This window comes from Ylistrum balloti, unplaced genomic scaffold (genome assembly GCF_031769215.1).
Source record: "Ylistrum balloti isolate Yb309-2 unplaced genomic scaffold, AGI_CSIRO_Ybal_v1 Utg369630, whole genome shotgun sequence".
Classification (NCBI taxonomy): domain Eukaryota; kingdom Metazoa; phylum Mollusca; class Bivalvia; order Pectinida; family Pectinidae; genus Ylistrum; species Ylistrum balloti.
In genome coordinates this window covers 1,841,825-1,864,836 of record NW_026781896.1, presented here as the reverse complement: position 1 = coordinate 1,864,836, position 23,012 = coordinate 1,841,825, and the positions used below count along the sequence as shown (strand labels likewise).

General features: G+C 34.6%; 1 protein-coding gene across 1 annotated transcript in view; it reads left to right on the top strand.

Moving 5' to 3' along the window:
- Positions 1-2,488: 2,488 nt before the first annotated feature.
- Positions 2,489-23,012, top strand: part of LOC132552352 (pleckstrin homology domain-containing family H member 1-like) — a 92,973-nt gene continuing 72,449 nt past the window's right edge. The window contains exons 1-8 of the mRNA XM_060216515.1: positions 2,489-2,563; positions 8,787-8,924; positions 12,665-12,748; positions 16,223-16,351; positions 16,799-17,977; positions 19,170-19,233; positions 20,470-20,555; positions 22,385-22,571. Coding sequence (XP_060072498.1) covers positions 2,489-2,563; positions 8,787-8,924; positions 12,665-12,748; positions 16,223-16,351; positions 16,799-17,977; positions 19,170-19,233; positions 20,470-20,555; positions 22,385-22,571 — 1,942 coding nt within the window. The remainder of the gene's footprint in view (positions 2,564-8,786; positions 8,925-12,664; positions 12,749-16,222; positions 16,352-16,798; positions 17,978-19,169; positions 19,234-20,469; positions 20,556-22,384; positions 22,572-23,012) is intronic.

The window sequence follows — 23,012 nt, the reverse complement described above, 5'->3', positions numbered from 1 at the left end:
TATATCTGTCCAGCTTAAGGGTGTCACACTATATCTGAATGAAGAATTTCCACTCTGGGATATATATCTAATTTTCTAAATAACAACGTCTGTTCATATTAGGGTACACTTGAATTGAACCAGTTAAGTGAATAAAAAAGCTAATGCTGGTGTAATTAATAGCTATCTGTGTAAAGGATGGCATATGGAAAAAATGAAAAGATTTCTCCTCTTATCAATTTTACATCAGAATTTAAGACCTGAATCTGAAATGTTTGTATGTGACAAATGTAGTGGTTATATAGTAGAGTCTAATTTATCAGGCTATGTTTACACACCCTTACTTTAATGACATAAAAATGTGTGTTTATACACATAAAAACTTAGGTATCCATTCATTTCAACACAAAGTGCCATTAGTTTGGAATTCACACTCCACTGATTGTTGTAGAAGGGCTGTCTGAATTCGCATGCTTTTTAATTACAAAAAAGTTGTTTAATAACCCCCAATAAAACTTTTCAACAGTAATCAGACAGTTTTAAATTTCTTGGTGTTAATTCTTCAGCTGCTTGGTTAATAGTGTGTAAGTTTTACAAAAGATTTTAAAAGGAATATGTTTAGGGGGGGAAAAAACCTGCCAACTGGAATGAGGCACGAAGTGTGTAGGCCTTTGTGCGGTGGAATTTTGAAAGGCGATCATGGTGTCAGAGGATATTGGATAATCAGGTGAATCTGAGTGACTTATTTGGTTGTCTGGGAGCCTTTATATGATTAATGTCTTGTGAACCCTACTGGCAGGGTCACTTTGAAGCTCTCTTGTTTGGCCAGATGTTTTAAAAAGGATGCCCTGTATTTATTTCTATCCCTGTGGTACGGATTATATAGGTAGTTGGTAGACAGACATTGATTCCTAGCTATGTTTTTTTTTATTTTTAATCATGTGTTGGCTGGTCAGAAGTGTCTGTGTAGTCTTGTTGTGTTATCTGTATCAAGCTCCCAAAGGGATGACAGGCAGTGATCAAGTTAAGGCCTTAAAAGAAGATTGTACATATTGTACAAAACAAAGAAGTATCAGATTCTCGAGGTGATTCCAGCATCATGAGTTTTACAAAATTCTCATCAGTAATCTGATCATGAGTGATTGAGCAATGTAATATCTTATATGAACAATTTTATTTTTAACAAGCAAGGCACTGCATTTCATAGTTGAAGCTTAACTCAAGTATTGATTTAAGAATCAGAGATACATCAACTGAAATATAAACACAGCTTTCCCTTAAGCTTAACATATAGAGAAAACAGAAACCAAATGAAAAAGGAAAAAAAAGAAAAAAAAAACATGTGATTTAACTTGTTACACATTCTTTTGTGTAATCTCAAAGGAATTCCTAACAAGTTTTCCTTTGTTTTTCGTCAATTTCAAAGTTCATTGATCTTTGAACTATGACTTACAAGGAAGTACTTGACACTTACCCTACATATATTAATATTAATTGTCTTGTTTCTAACACTGTCTGCACACAGGGATTTTTTTGCATATGGATTGCAGGGATTTGTCTGTGTCAATATTTACTGCTGTAAATCAATGGCGCCATATCAGCCTCCAAGCTTGCCTAATTGTTGCAGCAATTATATCAATACTGACAGGGGGTTGGTCTTAGTGCAGGTGTAATTATATTAAACAAGGGCAGATATTTGATACAGTGATGAATATTGACAGTTTGACAGACCTCACCAATGCACCATTTTAAGTGCACTGTATAATCACTTATTCATGAAATTGGAAATTGTTTGAAGGACAGGTGTGTTGATGACAATATGACTCAATCCATTGTGTTTTAAAATGTGTGACATAAAATATATGGATATCATAACCACATGGTCTGTTCATCATCAGGTAGAATCATTGGATTTCTAGTACTTCATGTTACAGGATTTCAAACCTTTTTTGTGGAATTTACATTCCAGTTTATCAGACGGTGTGCAAAGTCTGCATTATATAACAGCATTTCTGCATTTTTTTGTCCAGCAAAATATCAGACTGTGTTCATGTTTGATTATCTTGAAAACAGCTGTATATATGGCCATATGTGTGTACAAGTGAAGTTGTTCATACAGATATCCCAGGTACGATGGACAGCTAGTGCTCAGGATTGAATACTGAAAACCCATAAATACCATGCATTTGGCCTAATTGTACTTATAACAGTACACCGGTGCAGTCTTTGGTTCATGGTTGAAGTGTGGAAAACGTTGGGGGATTTTTTGTTGGTAACATCTATTTCAACTGATTAATAACCTGCTCAGTCTAACAGATACATCTGTAATGATGTGGAGCTTTAAAACTTCTAACTCCCGAGGTGGGAGGTACGCATCTGTCAGCTCCAACCAGATCAGCTGACCAACGACGGTGCATTATAGTACTGGAAACTAGATAATGGAGTCTATATACACTGGCTTTGTAGCATGTCTACCTGTATGTAACACCTGGCATTGATCTGACCAGGTATGCCGTCATCCGTCCCGCAACAGAAGATGTTTGCCTACAACACTCAACAGGCGTTCCTAATCAGAATCAACAAGGTAAAAAATAATAGGCAATCATTGGATCATATATGTTTATCTATATATATATATATATATATATATCAAGTGAGTTTATAACTCTTTGTAGGTTACTTACGTGAGATTACAGGTGGACATTGTCTTATGTTTAATTAACGATTTTATTGATTAAGGTAGTTGGATTGTGTTGTAAAATTATAAGTGATATAATACGTTGATGTAGATGACACCTCGGTAGCATGCACTGACCACTAAAGATATCTTTGGTCCAGGTAAATACTGAAATCCTGCAAAAATAAATTGTATGTACAAGAAATTAGTTAAAGATGGCCAGTCTCATTAGAATGAAAGCATTTTCTTGTAGAACCATTTCTTTATCTTGTCTTTTCCAATGAAATTTTTGTGTGATCATTATGATCTATTTATAGCAAAGGAGATGGTAATTTGTGAAAGCCATATAAATGGCTATTGCAAGTGTGCCTATCAAAGTATATTGAATATTCAAATAATATTCATGTACTTTATGTATTCAAGGTAAAATAAATGTGTAAACGTCTGCAATGACATTGATAGCTTAACTTTAATTGTTGTATGATTTGTACAGATGTCCTAAAAAGTAAAGCTGACTATGCTTGGCTGTTGTAGTTAAATATGCACTGCTTTATGGGAATATAACATGATGTAGGAAATTATGAACATTACAAATAAGCTGTATTTAGTATGTTGGTTATACCTGGGAATTGCTAAAGGTTTATGGTTTATATTGATCTGTATATACACTAACAAGTCCTGTTTAATGACATCTAGTAATGACACATGTGTATTAAGCTCTGAGGACATATCTGTATAAAGAACATCTGTGTTTATAGTGTTGAGAGTAACATAGAAAAGTCATGTCACACATATGTGTATTATATGGCAAATATGTACATGGTCACCTGTGTAGAAGGCAAAAATATATTGGACACATGTATGTAAATATAGAGAGCAAATATGTGAATAGGGCATATGTGTCATATGAAGACAACTATTTATAGAAATGAAGACAAATTTGTCTGGTAGAGATGACACTAATATCACATGCAATGCATATAAGGGCACAGTGTTTAGTGAACACATTATATGACAAATGCATCAGTGATATCTTTATATATACAGTGTATATAGAGGGCACATTGGATATATTGATGATATCTGAATAGATTAAAAAAGAGGTTTATATAGGACACAATGTAAATAGAGGGCATAATATGTGTGATTATGATATCAGTACAGAATACAGTGTATATATAGGACAGTGTTTATAGAGAACAGTCATTACACATAAAGATATCTGTACAGAATACATTGTTTATATAGGACACAGTGTTTATAAAGAACAGTCATTACAGATAATGATATCTGTACAGAATACATTGTTTATATAGGACAGTGTATATAGAGAACAGTCATTACGCATAAAGATATCTTTTTACAGTGTATATATAGGACAGTGTTTATAGAGAACAGTCATTACACATAAAGATATCTGTACACAATACATTGTTTATATAGGACAGTGTTTATAGAGAACAGTCATTACACATAAAGATATCTGTACAGAATACATTGTTTATATAGGACACAGTGTTTATATACGACAAGGTGTTTATAGAGAACAGTCATTACGCATAAAGATATCTGTACAGAATACAGTGTATATATAGGACAGTGTATATAGAGAACAGTCATTACACATAAACATATCTGTACAGAATACATTGTTTATATAGGACACAGTGTTTATAGAGAACAGTCATTACACATAAAGATATCTGTACAGAATACAGTGTATATATAGGACAGTGTTTATAGAGAACAGTCATTACACATAAAGATATCTGTACAGAATACAGTGTATATATAGGACAGTGTATATAGAGAACAGTCATTACACATAAACATATCTGTACAGAATACATTGTTTATATAGGACAGTGTTTATAGAGAACAGTCATTACACATAAAGATATCTGTACAGAATACAGTGTATATATAGGACAGTGTTTATAGAGAACAGTCATTACACATAAAGATATCTGTACGGAATACATTGTTTATATAGGACAGTGTTTATAGAGAACAGTCATTACGCATAAAGATATCTGTACAGAATACATTGTTTATATAGGACACAGTGTTTATATACGACAAGGTGTTTATAGCGAACAGTCATTAGAGATAATGATATCTGTACAGAATACATTGTTTATATAGGACACAGTGTTTATAGAGAACAGTCATTACACATAAACATATCTGTACACAATACATTGTTTATATAGGACAGTGTTTATAGAGAACAGTCATTACACATAAACATATCTGTACAGAATACATTGTTTATACAGGACAGTGTTTATATACGACAAGGTGTTTATAGAGAACAGTCATTAGAGATAATGATATCTGTACAGAAAATTGTTTATATAGGACATGTTTATATATATAGGACAGCACATTACACATAAAGATATACAGAGAACATGTTTATATAGGTCACATTGTATACAGAAAACATGTTTATATAGGACAGTGTTTATAGAGAACAGTCATTACACATAAAGATATAGGGCACATTGTACACAATACATTGATATAGGACAGTGTTTATAGAGAACAGTCATTACACAGATATGTTTATATAGGGCACATTGTATATAGAGAACATGTTTATATAGGAAAACAATCACATTGTATAGGGCACATTGTATACAACATGTTTATATAGATATACCATGTTTATATAGGGCACATTGTATACAGAGAACATGTTTATATAGGGCACTTTGTATACAGAGAACATGTTTATATAGGGCACATGTATACAGAAAACATGTTTATATAGGGCACATGGTATACAGAGAACATGTTTATATAGGGCACATTGTATACAGAAAACATGTTTATATAGGGCACATTGTATACAGAGGACCCGTTTATATAGGGCACATTGTATACAGAGAACATGTTTATATAGGGCACATTGTATACAGAAAACATGTTTATATAGGGCACTATGTATACAGAGTACCTGTTTATATAGGGCACATTGTATACAGAGAACATGTTTATATAGGGCACATTGTATACAGAGGACCCGTTTATATAGGGCACATTGTATACAGAGAACATGTTTATATAGGGCACATTGTATACAGAGAACATGTTTATATAGGGCACATTGTATACAGAGGACCCGTTTATATAGGGCACATTGTATACAGAGAACATGTTTATATAGGGCACATTGTATACAGAGAACATGTTTATATAGGGCACATTGTATACAGAGAACATGTTTATATAGGGCACATTGTATACAGAGAACATGTTTATAAAGGGCTTTTATATACAGAGAACTCATTACATTTATAGACAATATCTGTATAAAATACATTGTTATTAGAACATAGTGTTTATAAAGGACACATAACATGTACAGATGATATCTGTATAGAATACAGTGTTTATATTAGGCACAGCGTATATAGATAACACATAACATGTACAGATGATATCTGTATAGAATACATTGTTTATATTAGGCACAGCGTATATAGATAACACATAACATGTATAGATGATATCTGTATAGTATACATTGTTTATATTAGGCACAGCGTATATAGATAACACATAACATGTACAGATGATATCTGTATAGTATACATTGTTTATATTAGGCACAGCGTATATAGATAACACATAACATGTATAGATGATATCTGTATAGTATACATTGTTTATATTAGGCACAGCGTATATAGATAACACATAACATGTATAGATGATATCTGTAAAGAATACATTGTTTATAAAAGCATCAGATATATATGGAGAGAGAGCAGACATTGTGTTTTAAGGACAAGGTTTATACAATAGGTTGATTTATTGTCATGCTAATGGACAACATAATCAATAATAAATGTAAGATATGATAATTAGCCCTAAGTCAATATCTTTGATCCATATATCTGTGTATTAGGATTAAGAAAACATGTCTGTTGCCTTAAATAACTTGACATTATAGGATGCTGGTTGTTGTACCTGTCAGTGTCTAGATCTGATGGCCATAGCTAATGGTACATCCTGATCAATTTTAATTCCTTCTACACTATATTGTTGTGTGGTACATACAAGTGTAGTTTGTTTCATGTGTCACTAGAGTAATATTACCCAAACTTCCATAAATCTTCTTCCTGTGTCATTATACAGTAAACCATGGACATTGATGAGGAGTACTCAAGTCTTATGTACATGTCGTTATGTAATCAGTTAATATTTCTGTAAATAGCTGAAGTAAAAGCACAAAATCAATTTCATGTTCAAATATGATGAAGTATATAGTTTTTTCTAGTGTAAATTAGAGGTATGAAGCAGTAGATTTTAAAAACACAGTAAAATCTATATCATTTATTGATACGTTCTACAGGTATAAAATACCACAGTGTACCCTGCTACCTTTGTCTTATCCTTAATACCAGTGCTTGTATGTTATGTAAAGCACTTGTATGGAACAGATTACATATTAACTACATAACCTTGAGCACAATAGTTCTATAACAATATTTCTGTGGGTGAACCTGCTGTTAATTGGTTTCAATAGTGAGGTCTTTAATTTACAGTAAACAAAACATTTTCAAAAGCTGGCATTCTGTATATCTGTTATACAGATCTCAGTTCCTAAATATTGCATAATAATAACAATTTCGGACACTACGATTTACATCAGAATAGAATTTAATAGTAGTTGAAAATTCACCCGTTATCATGTTCCAGTAACATTTAAACTTGTAAAATAATCTCTATTGTTTTCACATTTGACCAAAATTAGCTTTGAAATGATATATACATGCATTCATTTGCATTGCAATGCAATGTACAACAGTGAAATTTGATTCTGTAGCTTCAACATCTATCACCTCTTCTTGATTTCAAGGTCTGAATTTTATTTGATTTCACGAAGCTTTAGAACTGATAGATTAATATAATGAAGCCAAAAATAGTCACTCTCAGAAAAGGTAGACTTGGCAGGTACAAGTCATATAAAACTGAATGAAATAGAACTGTTTCTTTACCTGGTAATCTTTAAAAATCAAGTGACAGTAACATCAATAGACCCGTTTCACATTCTAACTTCGTATTTGAAAAAACTCTCCGGTTAAAAAATTAAAATGAGGTGCGAGGTGTTGACAACCTGTTTGACAGCTCTCATCCAACAGTAGCCTAAGTTGACGTTGTACATCTTAAAGCCGTTAAGCGGATAGCATACTGTGAAGATTAGTATAAGTGTTCACTGCATTGGTATTGTAAGATCAAAATAGTTGAGTTTAAGTAGAAAATATCATATCTGGTTATAGATAACGAAGAGTGCATGCCTAACCGAGTGTGTGATCTCGGTGTGATGAGGGGTTTGTCAAAATGACAGATAATAATAATAACCTTTATTTACTGTAGTGTACAGGTTAACAACTAACATAAGCTCTGTAGAGCTTTTATTACGATGCTGCTGAGGGAACAAATGTTGTTTCAACGGTGGAGGAAAACCCATGGGGGGAAACCACCGTGCCATCAGAGGGATAACAACTAACACGAACCCTCCATTTCCATGTTGTCTTACTGTTTTGTCCTCACAACTAAATAGTCATAAAGTTGATGAAAATTACTCTCACATAGTCTTCTCAAATCATTGGACCACACAAGACCTTTAGCTGATGCGTAAAGCATGTCATAAGTGATGTCCTTCCAACTTCTGAAATCGGGAAAAGGGTCGTGGCCATCTTTTTTCAGAATTCACACATATCGGCTCATCAAATAAACGGGACTTCAGAGTGATATATCTTGCAACCAGCATTTCCTTATTACCTTTTAACCCTTCACGATACTCTTGCAATATGTCTTTCAAAACCAAAACGCTCAATTTACCGATGTCTTCTATATCAATATCGTGCAGATTTACATTTGAAGCCATGTTGAATGGGAAGTTTTGACACCCTGCGCCTCGTTTTAGAATGGAACTCTCCTTACTCCGGGTTCAAAAAGTCAAATAGTGGGATCGTGAAACATGCCTATTCACATATTTACCATTCTGAAATACCTATCAGGATTCCCTTATATCATAAATTTTAAGACAATTGTGTTAACATATTATGATGTCTTTGAAGATCTCAAACTATGAGGTATATTTTGTCTCTTCTAGCTTCGCATGATGGAGCAGCAGCTTGCAGCAATCCACTGGCAGCCCCGTGACCTTGAAACCAGAGTGCACGACCTTCAAAGGGAATGTCATGAGAAAAATAAAATCATCAAATCTTTGCAAGAACAATTAGACGAACAGGTCTGTATAAATTCACAGTGATGTTTGACAATTCATTTAACACTTGGTTAGGTTCTGTAGAACTGATGGAGTTTTAATGCTGTTAGAGTATCATGTTGTATAATGGATGACTAATGATGAGCTAAACAGTGTTTTATAAAGACCTTGATGTAGCTGTGTAAGCGGAATCAACAACAGATAGATTCTGTTTCAAGTACAAATATTTGTTTGCAGTTTCTTTTATAGTTGCTTCTGTTAATGATGACAGCTGTAACACACACTTACACTGATAGTGAAAATACAAGCAAAGTTTATGATTGTGCAGATCTTTCTTAAACTTTTATCAAATTTACATAGGTAGAATGAAAGAGGTCAAGAATTTTTTTAACATTATTGTGTTAGGGTTGAAGAAGCTAAGCCTGTTTGACCAATAGTTTATTGGAATTTGAAAGGTCATGACTTTTGCTCATTATTGTATTGGAGTGCAAGAGTTCAAGGCTATGTGATCGATACTTTTGTCAAGTTTGAGAGGTCATCTCTGTTTGATCAATATTGTGATGTAGTTCAAAGGTCAAGGCTAATTGATAAATACTGTATTGGAGTGCATAAGGTCAAGGCCATTTGATCAGTACTTTATTTGGATGCATGAGGTCAAGACTGTTTTATCAATTCTGTATTAGAGTTTAAGAGGTCAAGGCTGTTTGACCAGTACTGTATTGGAGTTTTAAAGGTCAAGGTTGTTTGATCAATACTGTATCGGAGACTGGACTACAAGAGGTCAGTACTGTTTGAATAGTGATGAATTGGAACATAGGAGGTCAAGGCTGTTTTGCAATACAAGAGGTCAGTGCTGATTGAACAGTGATTTATTGGAATACAAGAGGTCAAGGCTGTTTGAGCAAAGATGAATTGGAATACAAGAGGTCAAGGCTGTTTGAACAGTGATATATTGGTATACAAGAGGTCAAGGCTGTTTGAACAGTTCTATACTTGTGATTATAACCCATGTCTCAGGAATGCCATTGTTTATCCTTGATATCTTATCTTGAAATTTTTATTAACAAACATTTATCAACATAGGTGTCCATCTTTTACCTAGACAAGTGTCATAATTCCAGTAACGGGTTAGAATGCATGTATCATAAAGGTCTGAAACCTAATAACTTGTTGATGTAGAAATATACAGATTTATCTTAAAAATAAAATGAACAAAGGATTATATGATATATAAAAATATTCAAAATTTCATAACTTCAGAATAAAGAAAATAGAGTATTTGTACAGGTGTAAGCGGATACACCTGTAGACACAGGTGCACTGCTGCAGAGTTTATCGTTGTTCATCATAACTGTATGTTATAGATAGGTCTTACCACCCAGTAGGATAACAACCAACTAAAGCTCAGATTTCTGCTGAGAATATCTTCCTCTCTGTGTCTCCCCTGGTGCTTGTTAAACAATTATGTTGTGTTTGAGACCAAGGACTCAAACAGGAAACAAACATAGTTGTAAAAGTACAGGATATTGCTTACAATAGATGTGTGATGTATATCTATAATATATGAATGGACATCCTGTGGGATTCCAAATGTACCTGATGTACAGGTATTTGGTGCTGGTCCTGACCTGTATGTACCAGGTATACCTGATGTACAGGTATTTGGTACTAGTCCTGACCTGTATGTACCAGGTATATCTGATGTACATGTATTTGGTACTGGTCCTGACCTGTATGTACCAGGTATATCTGATGTACAGGTATTTGGTCCTGGTCCTGTATGTACCAGGTATATCTGATGTACAGGTATTTGGTACTGGTCCTGACCTGTATGTACCAGGTATACCTGATGTACAGGTATTTGGTACTAGTCCTGACCTGTATGTACCAGGTATATCTGATGTACATGTATTTGGTACTGGTACTGACCTGTATGTACCAGGTATATCTGATGTACAGGTATTTGGTCCTGGTCCTGTATGTACCAGGTATATCTGATGTACAGGTATTTGGTACTGGTCCTGACCTGTATGTACCAGGTATATCTGATGTACAGGTATTTGGTACTAGTCCTGACCTGTATGTACCAGGTATATCTGATGTACAGATATTTGGTACTAGTCCTGACCTGTATGTACCAGGCATATCTGATGTACAGGTATTTGGTACTGGTCCTGACCTGTATGTACCAGGTATATCTGATGTACAGATATTTGGTACTGGTACTGACCTGTATGTACCAGGTATATTTGATGTACAGGTATTTGGTCCTGGTCCTGTATGTACCAGGTATATCTGATGTACAGGTATTTGGTACTAGTCCTGACCTGTATGTACCAGGCATATCTGATGTACAGGTATTTGGTACTGGTCCTGACCTGTATGTACCAGGTATATCTGATGTACAGATATTTGGTACTGGTACTGACCTGTATGTACCAGGTATATCTGATGTACAGGTATTTGGTCCTGGTCCTGTATGTACCAGGTATATCTGATGTACATGCATTTGGTGCTGGTCCTGACCTGTATCTACCAGGTATATCTGATGTACAGGTATTTGGTACTGGTCCTGACCTGTATGTACCAGGTATATTTGATGTACAGGTATTTGGTCCTGACCTGTATGTACCAGGTATATCTGATGTACAGGTATTTGGTCCTGACCTGTATGTACCAGGTATATCTGATGCACAGGTATTTGGTACTGGTCGTGTATGTACCAGGTATATCTGATGTACAGGTATTTGGTACTGGTCCTGTATGTACCAGGTATATCTGATGTACAGGTATTTGGTACTGGTCCTGTATGGACCAGGTATATCTGATGTACAGGTATTTGGTACTGGTCCTGACCTGTATCTACCAGGTATATCTGATGTACAGGTATTTGGTACTCGTCCTGTATGTACCAGGTATATCTGATGTACAGGTATTTGGTACTGGTCCTGACCTGTATGTACCAGGTATATCTGATGTACAGATATTTGGTACTAGTCCTGACCTGTATGTACCAGGTATATCTGATGTACAGGTATTTGGTACTGGTCCTGACCTGTATGTACCAGGTATATCTGATGTACAGGTATTTGGTACTCGTCCTGTATGTACCAGGTATATCTGATGTACAGGTATTTGGTACTGGTCCTGACCTGTATGTACCAGGTATATCTGATGTACATATATTCTGTAGTTGTCCTGTATAGTATAGCTTATAGCTTATTGACTTTGTAGAAACCTTTTTCCCAACATGTCATTTTGATGTTATGAGTTAACAGAAATTACTTTGAAATGTAAAAGTACTGTCAATAAAGTAAACAAGAAGTGATATTTCAGAAGGCACATTCATTGTTGACTAGCTGGTAAAGTTGTCTTCATGTTATACTCTCTGTCATCTTCAGTGAATGTTTCTCTTTTATGTTATTTTTATGTTATGATATAAATAAGATAATATCTGACATAAAATGCCAGTTTGTGTTGTTGTTTTATAGTAATCAATTATGCAGAAGCCAGTCTAATGTTATTCCCATTTGTGACAAAATTCTCCTAAGTCTGTGTAGGAACATCTCATCACTAGATGTTCAATTTTATAAGAATAAATACTTTTTGTAACTTTTCTAAATGATGTTTGAAAGACATACATCTAAAATTTTGAAATGTGAAAATTTTTGGAGAAAAACATGATATGAATTGAGACCCTAGGCTTCTTGTATTAGTGTTTGTAAGAACCTACTTACATTATGTGGTAAATTTATTGTTTTTAGAAACGACAGCGACAACAAGATGCGAAACAAGTTGAGAACAAAGCTGGTAAAATCAAAGACTGGGTTACAAATAAATTATCACAGGTATGTACAGTCCAGCTGATATGATGCTTATTGCCTTTGGTTTTAAAATGCTTTTAAAATGTACTTACCATTAAGCAGAAAGTGCTGTAGGGTATAAGGTTTGTCCAACCCAGTGTTGTCAATTCACCTAATTTGGTCAGGTCAACTTATATTGGTTATATAAGACTCACTCAAATCAAGAAAATACTTTATTGACCTTTGACCTAATCTGTAATCAAATGGGATAGTACAAAAGAGTGGAAGAGTCCAATGTCTTGTGTGTGGTACTGGTTGGAACGTATATCGGTAGAGGAATCCTAGGCAGATACAAGAATATTCTAGCAGAGCTCCATAGACGATAGGTAATCACATATCCTGTATCTACTTGTAATTTTGAATAAATACAACATAAAATCAAATCCTTTTTCACATTCTAAAATATTCAAAATTATGCTACAGATAAAGAAATATCATTTCAATTATCCTGACTCTTTATTGTCATGGGTTTCCCTTTAAGGTCTTTTTCCAGTAATTTGGGATGTCTATGACCTGAGACAGCAGGTGATCATGGATTGCTATATTGATACTGCTAACTCTGACCTTCACCTTTACCAGCATATTGAAAACAAAATAAACTGAAGGTCATATTTGACAAGAAAGGGATAACTTTTCAGTCAAATATAAGACAAACCCTAACAAAAGATTACTCAAATATTTAGATGTTTATGTTATAACAGAAAATTTAAATGTTGTGCTTGGAAAATGCAATAAAGCTGATCTTTTCTGCAGCCATTGTTTACTACGACATTTAGAAGTTTTGATTAAACATGAAAACTGAGTACTTCCAGACATGCATTATTGAAAAATGATGAATCAGGCGTTTACCGAGTAACACACTTCTAAAGGTACATTGATTTTAGAGTATTGTCTAGACAGGGGCACACAGGTCATTGTCAGCTAATGTCGTTAGCTGTAAGCCACAAATCCAGGTGAATTTGTCAATAGCTGGAAGTTGACCTACAATACACTCCCTAACCCTGATTTTTTGTCAGATCTGAGAACATAACAGGAAACACCTTTTATTTGTTTCTTTATTAGAATTACATTTGGTACATAACATTTGTAAAAAGGTTCAGAAGAAATTTCCTGTTTTCATTACAATTTTTTACAGTTGAATGCAATTGTACATCAATTGGTGACATTGGGTTTATATTGTACAGGATTTTGGTGCTGTCTACAGCTTTAAGTGTATATTAGGTAAACCTGTCCTGACTTCTCCTGTATAAGGAAGTGGTTAACTCCGCAGAATAATAATAAAACAGCATTGCATCGTATATACTTTAAAAAAGCAACCAAGAAACTTTCAAAAAGAATTCTTTCTGGTATTTTGTTCATGAAACTTCAATTGTCATAGTTATATTTCTTAAAGTGTGGTAATAGGTTTCATATATATATATTTACAAAATATTAGTGGAGATTTGTGTAATTTTATCTTATGCTATAGTGTTAACCTTGCCTGCCACATTCCTTGTCACGACATATACCATATTCCATCCTAAATCATTATTATCACTGATTGTGTATACTTAATGAATTTTGTAAAACATTATCCAAATGGAAACTTAGACTAAACCATGGATAAATTTGTGTTTAGAGTTCAAAGGTCAATTACAGTCACCATTACTGTTTATAGAATGTGTCCAACATTACCAATATCTGCATGTATTGGTATCTCAGATATTTTCTGGTTTTCAAATTCAAAATGATGTTTTCCTGTATCAAAATTTCGTGTATCAACATCTGTCACATGGAATAGTTTTATTAAGTGCAGTCATTTTGTAAGCACATATTCTGTTTATTAGATCAAATACGGTTTGTAGATTCTGATTTTCCATGCCACTGTTACTCTAGTGAGGATGTGTCCCCAATGGTTCTTTTATGTCCACTGTGATCAATGATTCTCTCAAAATCGCTTAGTCATAATTACTCTGTCTAAAATGTGTGATATTGATTGACCTAAGAATTGACAGACGTTGATAAATCTCTTTAAAATTAATTCTGGAACTTGAAGTTCTACCAAATGACCTGAAATTATCACCAAAATCTACAAAATGGAGTGGATTGAGTTACAGTATAATGCTCTAACTCATGTTTTACTGCCACTTAGGGTTTAGGTATGCTTCCATGTATACAAAAGATTGATATCATACCCTTATTAACTCCCTTTCTTCTCCTTAATGATTCTTTACCCTGCCAATACACACACAGTCTCTGTATGCCGTTGTATGAGTTTGATTATCTCTGCTGTAGAAAGGTGACGTCTAGGTCACTTTGGTTGATTGAAGTATGAAATAACGAGAGAATATCAGAAGATACAGACATTAGTTTTACATACTGCACTGAGATTGAGATTTCAAACAAATATGTAGTTCTAGCTGGTGATACTTAATTCCTAATACACTGTGTCCAGTATTATAAGGGTACTGTGTATCATTACTACTAACACTGATATACTATCTCAAAAGAAAATGTTTGAAATGTAGGAAAAAATGACAATATGTGGATTTTGATCATACTATTTCACAGTTCATAAGATTTTGAAATGGTCATTGTCAATTCTAAGCAGAAATTCTTTTTTTCTCATTTTTAGCCATATATATGATGGGCTATATAAATTGCCTCATGTCTGTGGTCAGTGGTCTGTCCGTAAACAATCTTTGTTATTGCTATTTCTTAAAAAGTGCTGGATGGATCTCTCTCAAATTTCATATGTATATTCCTCTTGATCTCAAATTTTGCCTATCTGATTTTGGGGCTGATCAGGAAAACAAAATGGCTGACAGATGGCCATTTTGGATTTTGACTTTGAAAGTTTTTTATCACTTTTTCTTGAGAAGCACCAGATGGATCTTTCTTAAATTTCCTATGTAGGTTCCCCTTGGACCCTAGTTGTGTCCATTTGATTTCGGGTCTGATCAGAAAAACAAACTGTCTGTTCTGTGAGACAACTATCTTGGATTTTGCCTATTAAAGATTGCTATCCCTATTTCTGAAGAGGCACTGGATGGACCTCTCTCCAATTTCATGCGTATATTCCCTTTGGTCTCTACTTGTGCCATTTGATTTTAGGCTTTATCAGAAAAACAAAATGGTTTCCAGGCGACCATTTTAGATTTGGAAATTATCATCGCAATCTCTGCAAAGGAATGTTCAAATTTCTTATCATTAAGAGCAAATGCAGAGAAGAGAAGAGAAATTAGGGAAAAGATCCAACTTTCAAAGAGCAAAGAAAGATCAAATGATGGTGGGTTCCAAGATCCCTGTGAGATCTCTTGTAGTTTAGCTCAGGTCTATATATATAACTGGTATGTATATATCTATATGTATAACCTGGTACTTTGGTGGGTTCTTATTGTTTAATCGATATTGTATTGAAATAGTGCTACATTTATAATTATATGAGATCATGTTTAGTTCTGATTTGTGTTGTTACAGCTGGAACAACAGAACCAGGCCCTCCAGACAGAAAATGAGATGCTTCAGGACCAGGTAGAGATCCTTCGGGAACGACTACAGGCCCTCCCTGCCTTTGCAGCTAAAGAAATTTATCGAATGAGTGGTCAGGTAAAAAGACACCTCATGCTTCAATATTTGTTTCCATATATAAACGATAAACATGATACTAGTTCTTATCTATCAGTAGGTTCACCAATAGCAGCTTGAATGGTTTTGCATTTTTCATTTGAAATGAAACATTTTGATACCAATCACTGAAAGTGATGTTTTACATTGGAATAAAATGTCTGTTATTGTACAGGAAGTCAGTTCTTCAGATATTGAAAAGTAATCTAAATCTCAACAGCTAGCTTATCATGAAAGGACTCATATTATATTTATTTTTTAACCTTTTTTTAATGTCTATGTATATTTCAGGGTTTCAGCTAAGGTTATTTCATTATCAGTCTGTTGAAAATGGTCAAATGAATATATGAATACATAAATTTAGGAATATCTTCAGCTTTAATGAATATATTTAGTAAATTATATTGGTAGATCTATAATGTGTTTCAGGATTCCTTCTCTAGACCGTCCTCATCAGTCGTTGAGACATCCCGACCCCCATCACAAGACATGGGATCAAGGACAGCCTCAGAGATGACCAATCTCTCAGGACTTCTTGGATCAAGGCCAGTCTCCGAAACAAGTTCAAGGCCAGCATCTCACAACTTTGGTTCTCGTCCAATGTCCGAAGTCGTAGGGGTCATCCGTCCATTCTCAGGAACAGGGTGGTCAGAAACTGTCTCAGAAGTTGTGAATTTACAACCATTTTCTCAGACATACAGTTCAAGACCCACCTTAGACTTTGTAAGTTCACAGCCAGGATCAAGTTTCAGTTCACGATCAGCCTCCCCTGCTGTTCTACCTCCAGAAATTCCCAGACGACCTTCACCTTCAATACTGGAAGCTTTTAAAATGGAACAAGAACTAATGGAGGATAGGACTGATGTTAGTATTAGTCCACCTTCTGACACACCTGATAGTAGTCCAGATGGTTTAACAGAAAATCTCTCCGATAATAATAGTGACGATAGTATGGCAGACATTGAGCATGATCCCCTTTACCAGGAAGTGGATCAGAATCATGAAAGTACATATGAACCTAAAAAATCTCTACCTCCACAGATCAAAATTGAACGAAAACAATTTCATGACCCACATATCTTTGATTCCTTGGTTAGTTCTAGTACTGGAAGTGAAGAAGTGTTGTCTCGTCTCAGGAATTTACAAAATGGTGATATCTTAAATGGGGATGATGATACCCTTCGTCTGGAGGATGAGGAGGAGGAAGAGGAAGTTGAAGATAAGATAATTGTGGAGGATGTTACTCCTATAACCTTGACCCCTAGCACTCTTATGACCCCTTTGACGCCATTAACTCCACTCCTTCCACAAGCTTCTCCCTCCATGACTGGGGTGTTTGGCCACCATCATACCTCCAATGTGTCTGCCATTGCAACATTCCCGCGGGTGAGGAAGGAGCGTGACAAACCACCTCCTCTTCAACTTCTAGCTCCAAAGGAGGGACCACAGTTCTTTCTTGCTCAGGAAACACAAAGAGGGAGGGGACATTTTGTTCCACCTCCTCCTGTATTAGAACCTCAGGTGATTGGTGCTGTTCGGGATACAACCTCAAGTAAAACCAGGTCGTCTCCCGTGACAACAAGACGAGCTGCTTCCCACACACTTTGGGTAAGTATCTCTAGTAGTTGTCTCATCTAAGTATGTATAGTCTGGATATTCAAACTCGTTTTGCGACATGGTTTAAGGACCTCGGCTATTCTTGATCTAAACTGGCCACAAAAAATATCAACTTTCATCGGTAGTGAAATAGATTATTCTTGTGGTATATGGGACAATATTCTAAAGGGACAATTTAGTCAACTTACAAGTTTGAAATTGGCCTTGTACTGATAATATATCACTCCTTATGAAAGTTAACATAAAAGTTTAAATAACACTGCCCATTGTAGCCAGTTTTTATTTAAGGGAAAGCAAGTGAAAAATTTAACCTTTTATGTCCAAAATAGCATCAATCAGGCCCCAATGCATAACAACATGGTGTGCATGATTTCACTTATGCAATCTTTATCGCAGGCATCAGAACTACTCTATGTGTGTCATTATCAGAATCCTACATGATACATTGTTTTGTTTTGGGTCAATGAATTTCAACAAAAACAGATTTTCAGTTGTGTAGAAGCATAATGTGTATGCAATAGTTTGGTGAGGTCCACAGCTCAAAACCACAGGTAAACAGTGAAGTAGGAAGAATCTGAAGATAGGTTGATGACAAAAAATTTATGATTTAAGTGTGTAAAATGAGTCACTCACTTGTGCCAATGACTTTATATTTACCAAGTACTATAGTACTGTCCAGGCACTAGAACAAAATTAGATGATTGTGATCGTCCATCTCTCTTCAGCACCAGTACATGTTTCTTTGGTTCAAGTAGGTGGTAGTGTTACATAACAAAAACACTACCTGTAGGACTAACACACAAAAAAATTCCATTTATTTGGTTTTAATTGCCGCGAAAACTGTAGGATTTTTCCAATATTTCAGCATATTCTGTTCATAATGCAGATCAGAGATATAATTGAATGCAGGGTTTTTCCATTTTGTCAGAAAAAATTCAAACTCCACTAAATTGTCCCTTTAAAATTTCACAACATGAAAGATAATACAACATTGTCAAATATTACAATATGATAAGTGATTCAATATTTTAAAATAGCACGAAAAATTGTAGATAATACAATGTTTTAAAATATCACAAAATGGAAAGTGATTTAATGTTTTTAAAATACAACGATGTATTGTAGATGATACAATGTTTAAGAATATCACAATATGATTGGAGACAATATAACTTTATTTCAGGAAAAACGAAACTATGCAGTTCCTAAGAAGTCTCGTCAGCAACCTCCAGACCACAATATAATAGGTAAGTATACTAGCCCTATAATTTGGTGAACTGTATGTAAAATATATGTACTACTGATACAATTTTGTAACTTAAGGCTAAGAACATGTCAAATTGTTGCATTTTAAGACAAAACTTATCTGAATTTATGTGTAGATGAAAAAACATTGCACATAACACAGCTCTACCAACACATCTCTGATAGCTGTATCAGGATTACAGTTTACCTAGCCACAACTGTGATGAATTACAGGATGAAAGCCTTGAGTCATGCTAAAAAAATGATGATTTATCAATATTATCAATATTAGTAGGAGATTTTGGAGGATGTAGCTGACAGTTATACAATCTATAGTTCTCTATAGATACCACAGAAAATTGCTTTGTCTACAAATAATGTTTTGTGCAGTGTACTTTGAAACATTTCCAGTCTTTAGTTTAGTTTTCAATCTTCTGATAGTCTGATTCTAGAGTGAGTTTTTAAGCACCTCTTTGTAGCATTGTTTTAAAGCGAAGAACATTGTATGTTAATAATACAGTATGAAAGATCTAGTTCTGTACACATGATAACAATTATCAGGACAGTTACCTTCAGTAGAAGTGACAAAATATAAAACACTGTCCCTCAGTTGAAGTTACTACAGACACGAGGTTACAGTGAACTCCAGGGCATAAATGCATCATTAGATATAAAGTCACAGTGACATTCAATTCAAGTAATTGTAGATATATAGTCTAAGTGACCTTTAGTACAAGACTACAGATACAAGGTCATGATAACATTCAGTACAAGTGACTACAGATACAAGGTCACAGTGACATTCAGTACAAGTGACTACAGATACAAGGTCACAGTGACATTCAGTACAAGTGACTACAGATACAAGGTCACAGTGACATTCAGTACAAGTGACTACAGATACAAGGTCACAGTGACATTCAGTACAAGTGACTACAGATACAAGGTCACAGTGACATTCAGTACAAGTGACTACAGATACAAGGTCACAGTGACATTCAGTACAAATGACTACAGATACTTGGTCACAGTGACATTCAGTACAAGTGACTTCAGATACAAGGTCACAGTGACATTCAGTAAGTGACTTCAGGTACAAGATTGCAACAACCTTTGTTTTTTATTTGTTTAATTGCTTAATTTACTCAATTGATTCCATCTTTCTAAAATAAGTCAGAAAAAAGCAGCCATCAATTAATAATGCTAAGATGAATTATTTGAGGATGTTTGACTTTCAGCTTCCCGAAGTCCAGGTCATGAGGTAACTGCGTTGGATCAACTTTACCAGGACCTCAGTGTGCCAGTGTTTGCCACACTGAAAGGGGTCAGTATATAAGTCATATATATTGAATTTCTGGGTATTGTATATGTAATAGCAGTTAATGTTACATAGGATCCATATACCGCATGGAGTCTGAGTTCATATATAGATTATAAATGAGATTTGATATCAGATTAATGTGAAGGATTTATTGATAATTTTTATGTATATATAAGGTATTTATTTTATTGAAATGTCAGCTGTTCATAAAAAATTTTCAGATATAAACTGGAAATTAATATATTGATATCTGAATGTGTTCCCTTTAATTGTTATTAATTAATCTTTATTTGTAGCAAATTTACTGGTGACATAAAAGGACGAAACATTTCTTTTTCAAATTGGCAAAATTAGTCCTACACAAAAAAATCTGATATACATTGTTGTAAAATACATTTCTGGCTTTGTTGTCAAGTTTTCTTCTTTACATTTTTTTTTTTTTTTTTTTTGTTTCCTTTGATTTTTTATTTTGAATTCACATTGTATCACATGATACAAATCAATCCACAATATCAACCACAAAGTGATTTACATTTTTCCAGTGGTTCACATATAAACACACTACACACATCTAATATTGCCATGCACACAGAGGTACTCATATAGATACATGCTTACAAACAAGAAACACATTCATGATATTCAATTAGGCAAAAACTTTCTCCATTGCATACTTGCATATCATAGAATCTAAAGTTTGGAGAAATGAAAGTGAAGACAAAGAAGCAGAAAAATAATAAACATTGCCAACATAGGAGAAATGATAGATGAGAAGAAAAGGGTGGGACATGTGGAGGACTGTTTTATTTGCTGTTTTACTTGAAGAATGTGAAAGATAACTAGTTGAAAATGTTTTCTTGAAAGAAAGCAATTTTTAGCTCATCTGGCCCGAAGCTAAGTGAGCTTATGTCATACCATATCGTCTGTCATCTGTCAAATTTTTCATAAAAAATCACTTCTGGTCATAAAGGACTTGCAAGATTTTGACAAAATTTTGTCAGAAGTTTTCCTAGGGAAAGGGAACTTTTTTTTTATATATGGTAGGTCTCAAGTCCCTGGGGCCTGAGAGAGAGGGGCCCAACAGGGGTAATAGAGCAAATTCTGTAAACTCCTATTCTTTCTTAAGAAATATTAGATTTAGCCTAAATATGGTTTGTAGAATTGTTGGATGAAGAGGAATCAATTTTATTTAAACTTTGGGTCTTTGCCATCTTGGGTGGAAAGGGTGGGGCCTACATGGGGAAATAAAGCAAATTCATTAAAAGTCTCCATTACAAATGATGAGATATCACACAATTTTGGTTAGAATATTCTTCGGGTGAAAAAGAACAAAGCTTGTGTAAGAATTGGTTTTCAGTTCCCAGGGACCTTAGGGGCTGGGCCCTAAAGGGGAAGTTTTGCAAGCTCATTAAGATCTTAGTCCTCCTATAAGAATAATTATATATTGCCCAAATTTGCTCTGAATTGTTTTAGGCTGAATGGAACTAAGTACAGTATTAACCATGCATGGGGTGAGAGGGGTGGCCCAAGTTGGAAAAAGATAATTTCTTAAAAGTCCTTCTTCCATACAAGTTTGGTCTGAAGCAATTTTCCTGAATAGTGAATCTGACCTCTGTTTGACCACAAGGGTGAGACCAAATAGGGAGTTAATATCAGAAATTGTTATATTGAAATTTCTTTATTAAATGGCTGAATAGCTATATAAGTGAGGTGAGCGATGCAGGCCCCTTTGGACTCTTGTTACTATTTGTTATATACTTCTGTAAGTCATAGTAATCCTCATTGTTGGTGACTGAAGCATTGACAAGTTTTCTTCTTACATCTGTACCCAGAAAGCAGCTCAGATTCGCAGCACGCCATTTACAGGGGAATCATCTTCGGAATCCTCTGACAATGAAGAGGGACCACTCCCCACGGGAACCACTGAACAACCAGATCTCAGTACCTCAGCAGCAAGCCCAATCACTGACAGAAACATATCTAAACAGCAGCAAAGTAGCTCAGGGGCCACTAAGAGGGGTAAATATATCATTTCAAAGTCATACGTATGAAATTGATATATCACAGTTTTTTTTAATCACTGATTGCGCTAGCCTGCATTTTCTGTCTAGAATAAATATGAATTATGACTTTTCATTGGGTTAGTTAGTTTGTGATTTTAAATTTGTCACTGTGAGAAATAGTATTTTTTTGTTCACATTTTTCAATGAAAATTTCATAATCTAAATAAGCTATATCTTGAACAAGTTTGCAGGATTTTATTGGATACCATCCAGATTAAGAACCAGATATAATATCTATTTCACTGTTCATTGTGACACGTGGAATTGATTTCAAGTTAGATTTATTTTTCTCTACTTCCTGTCTCACTTGTTGTTTCACTACTTCTTGTTTACCTACTTCCTGTCTCACTTGTTTTTTCACTACTTCCTGTTTACCTACTTCCTGTCTCACTTGTTT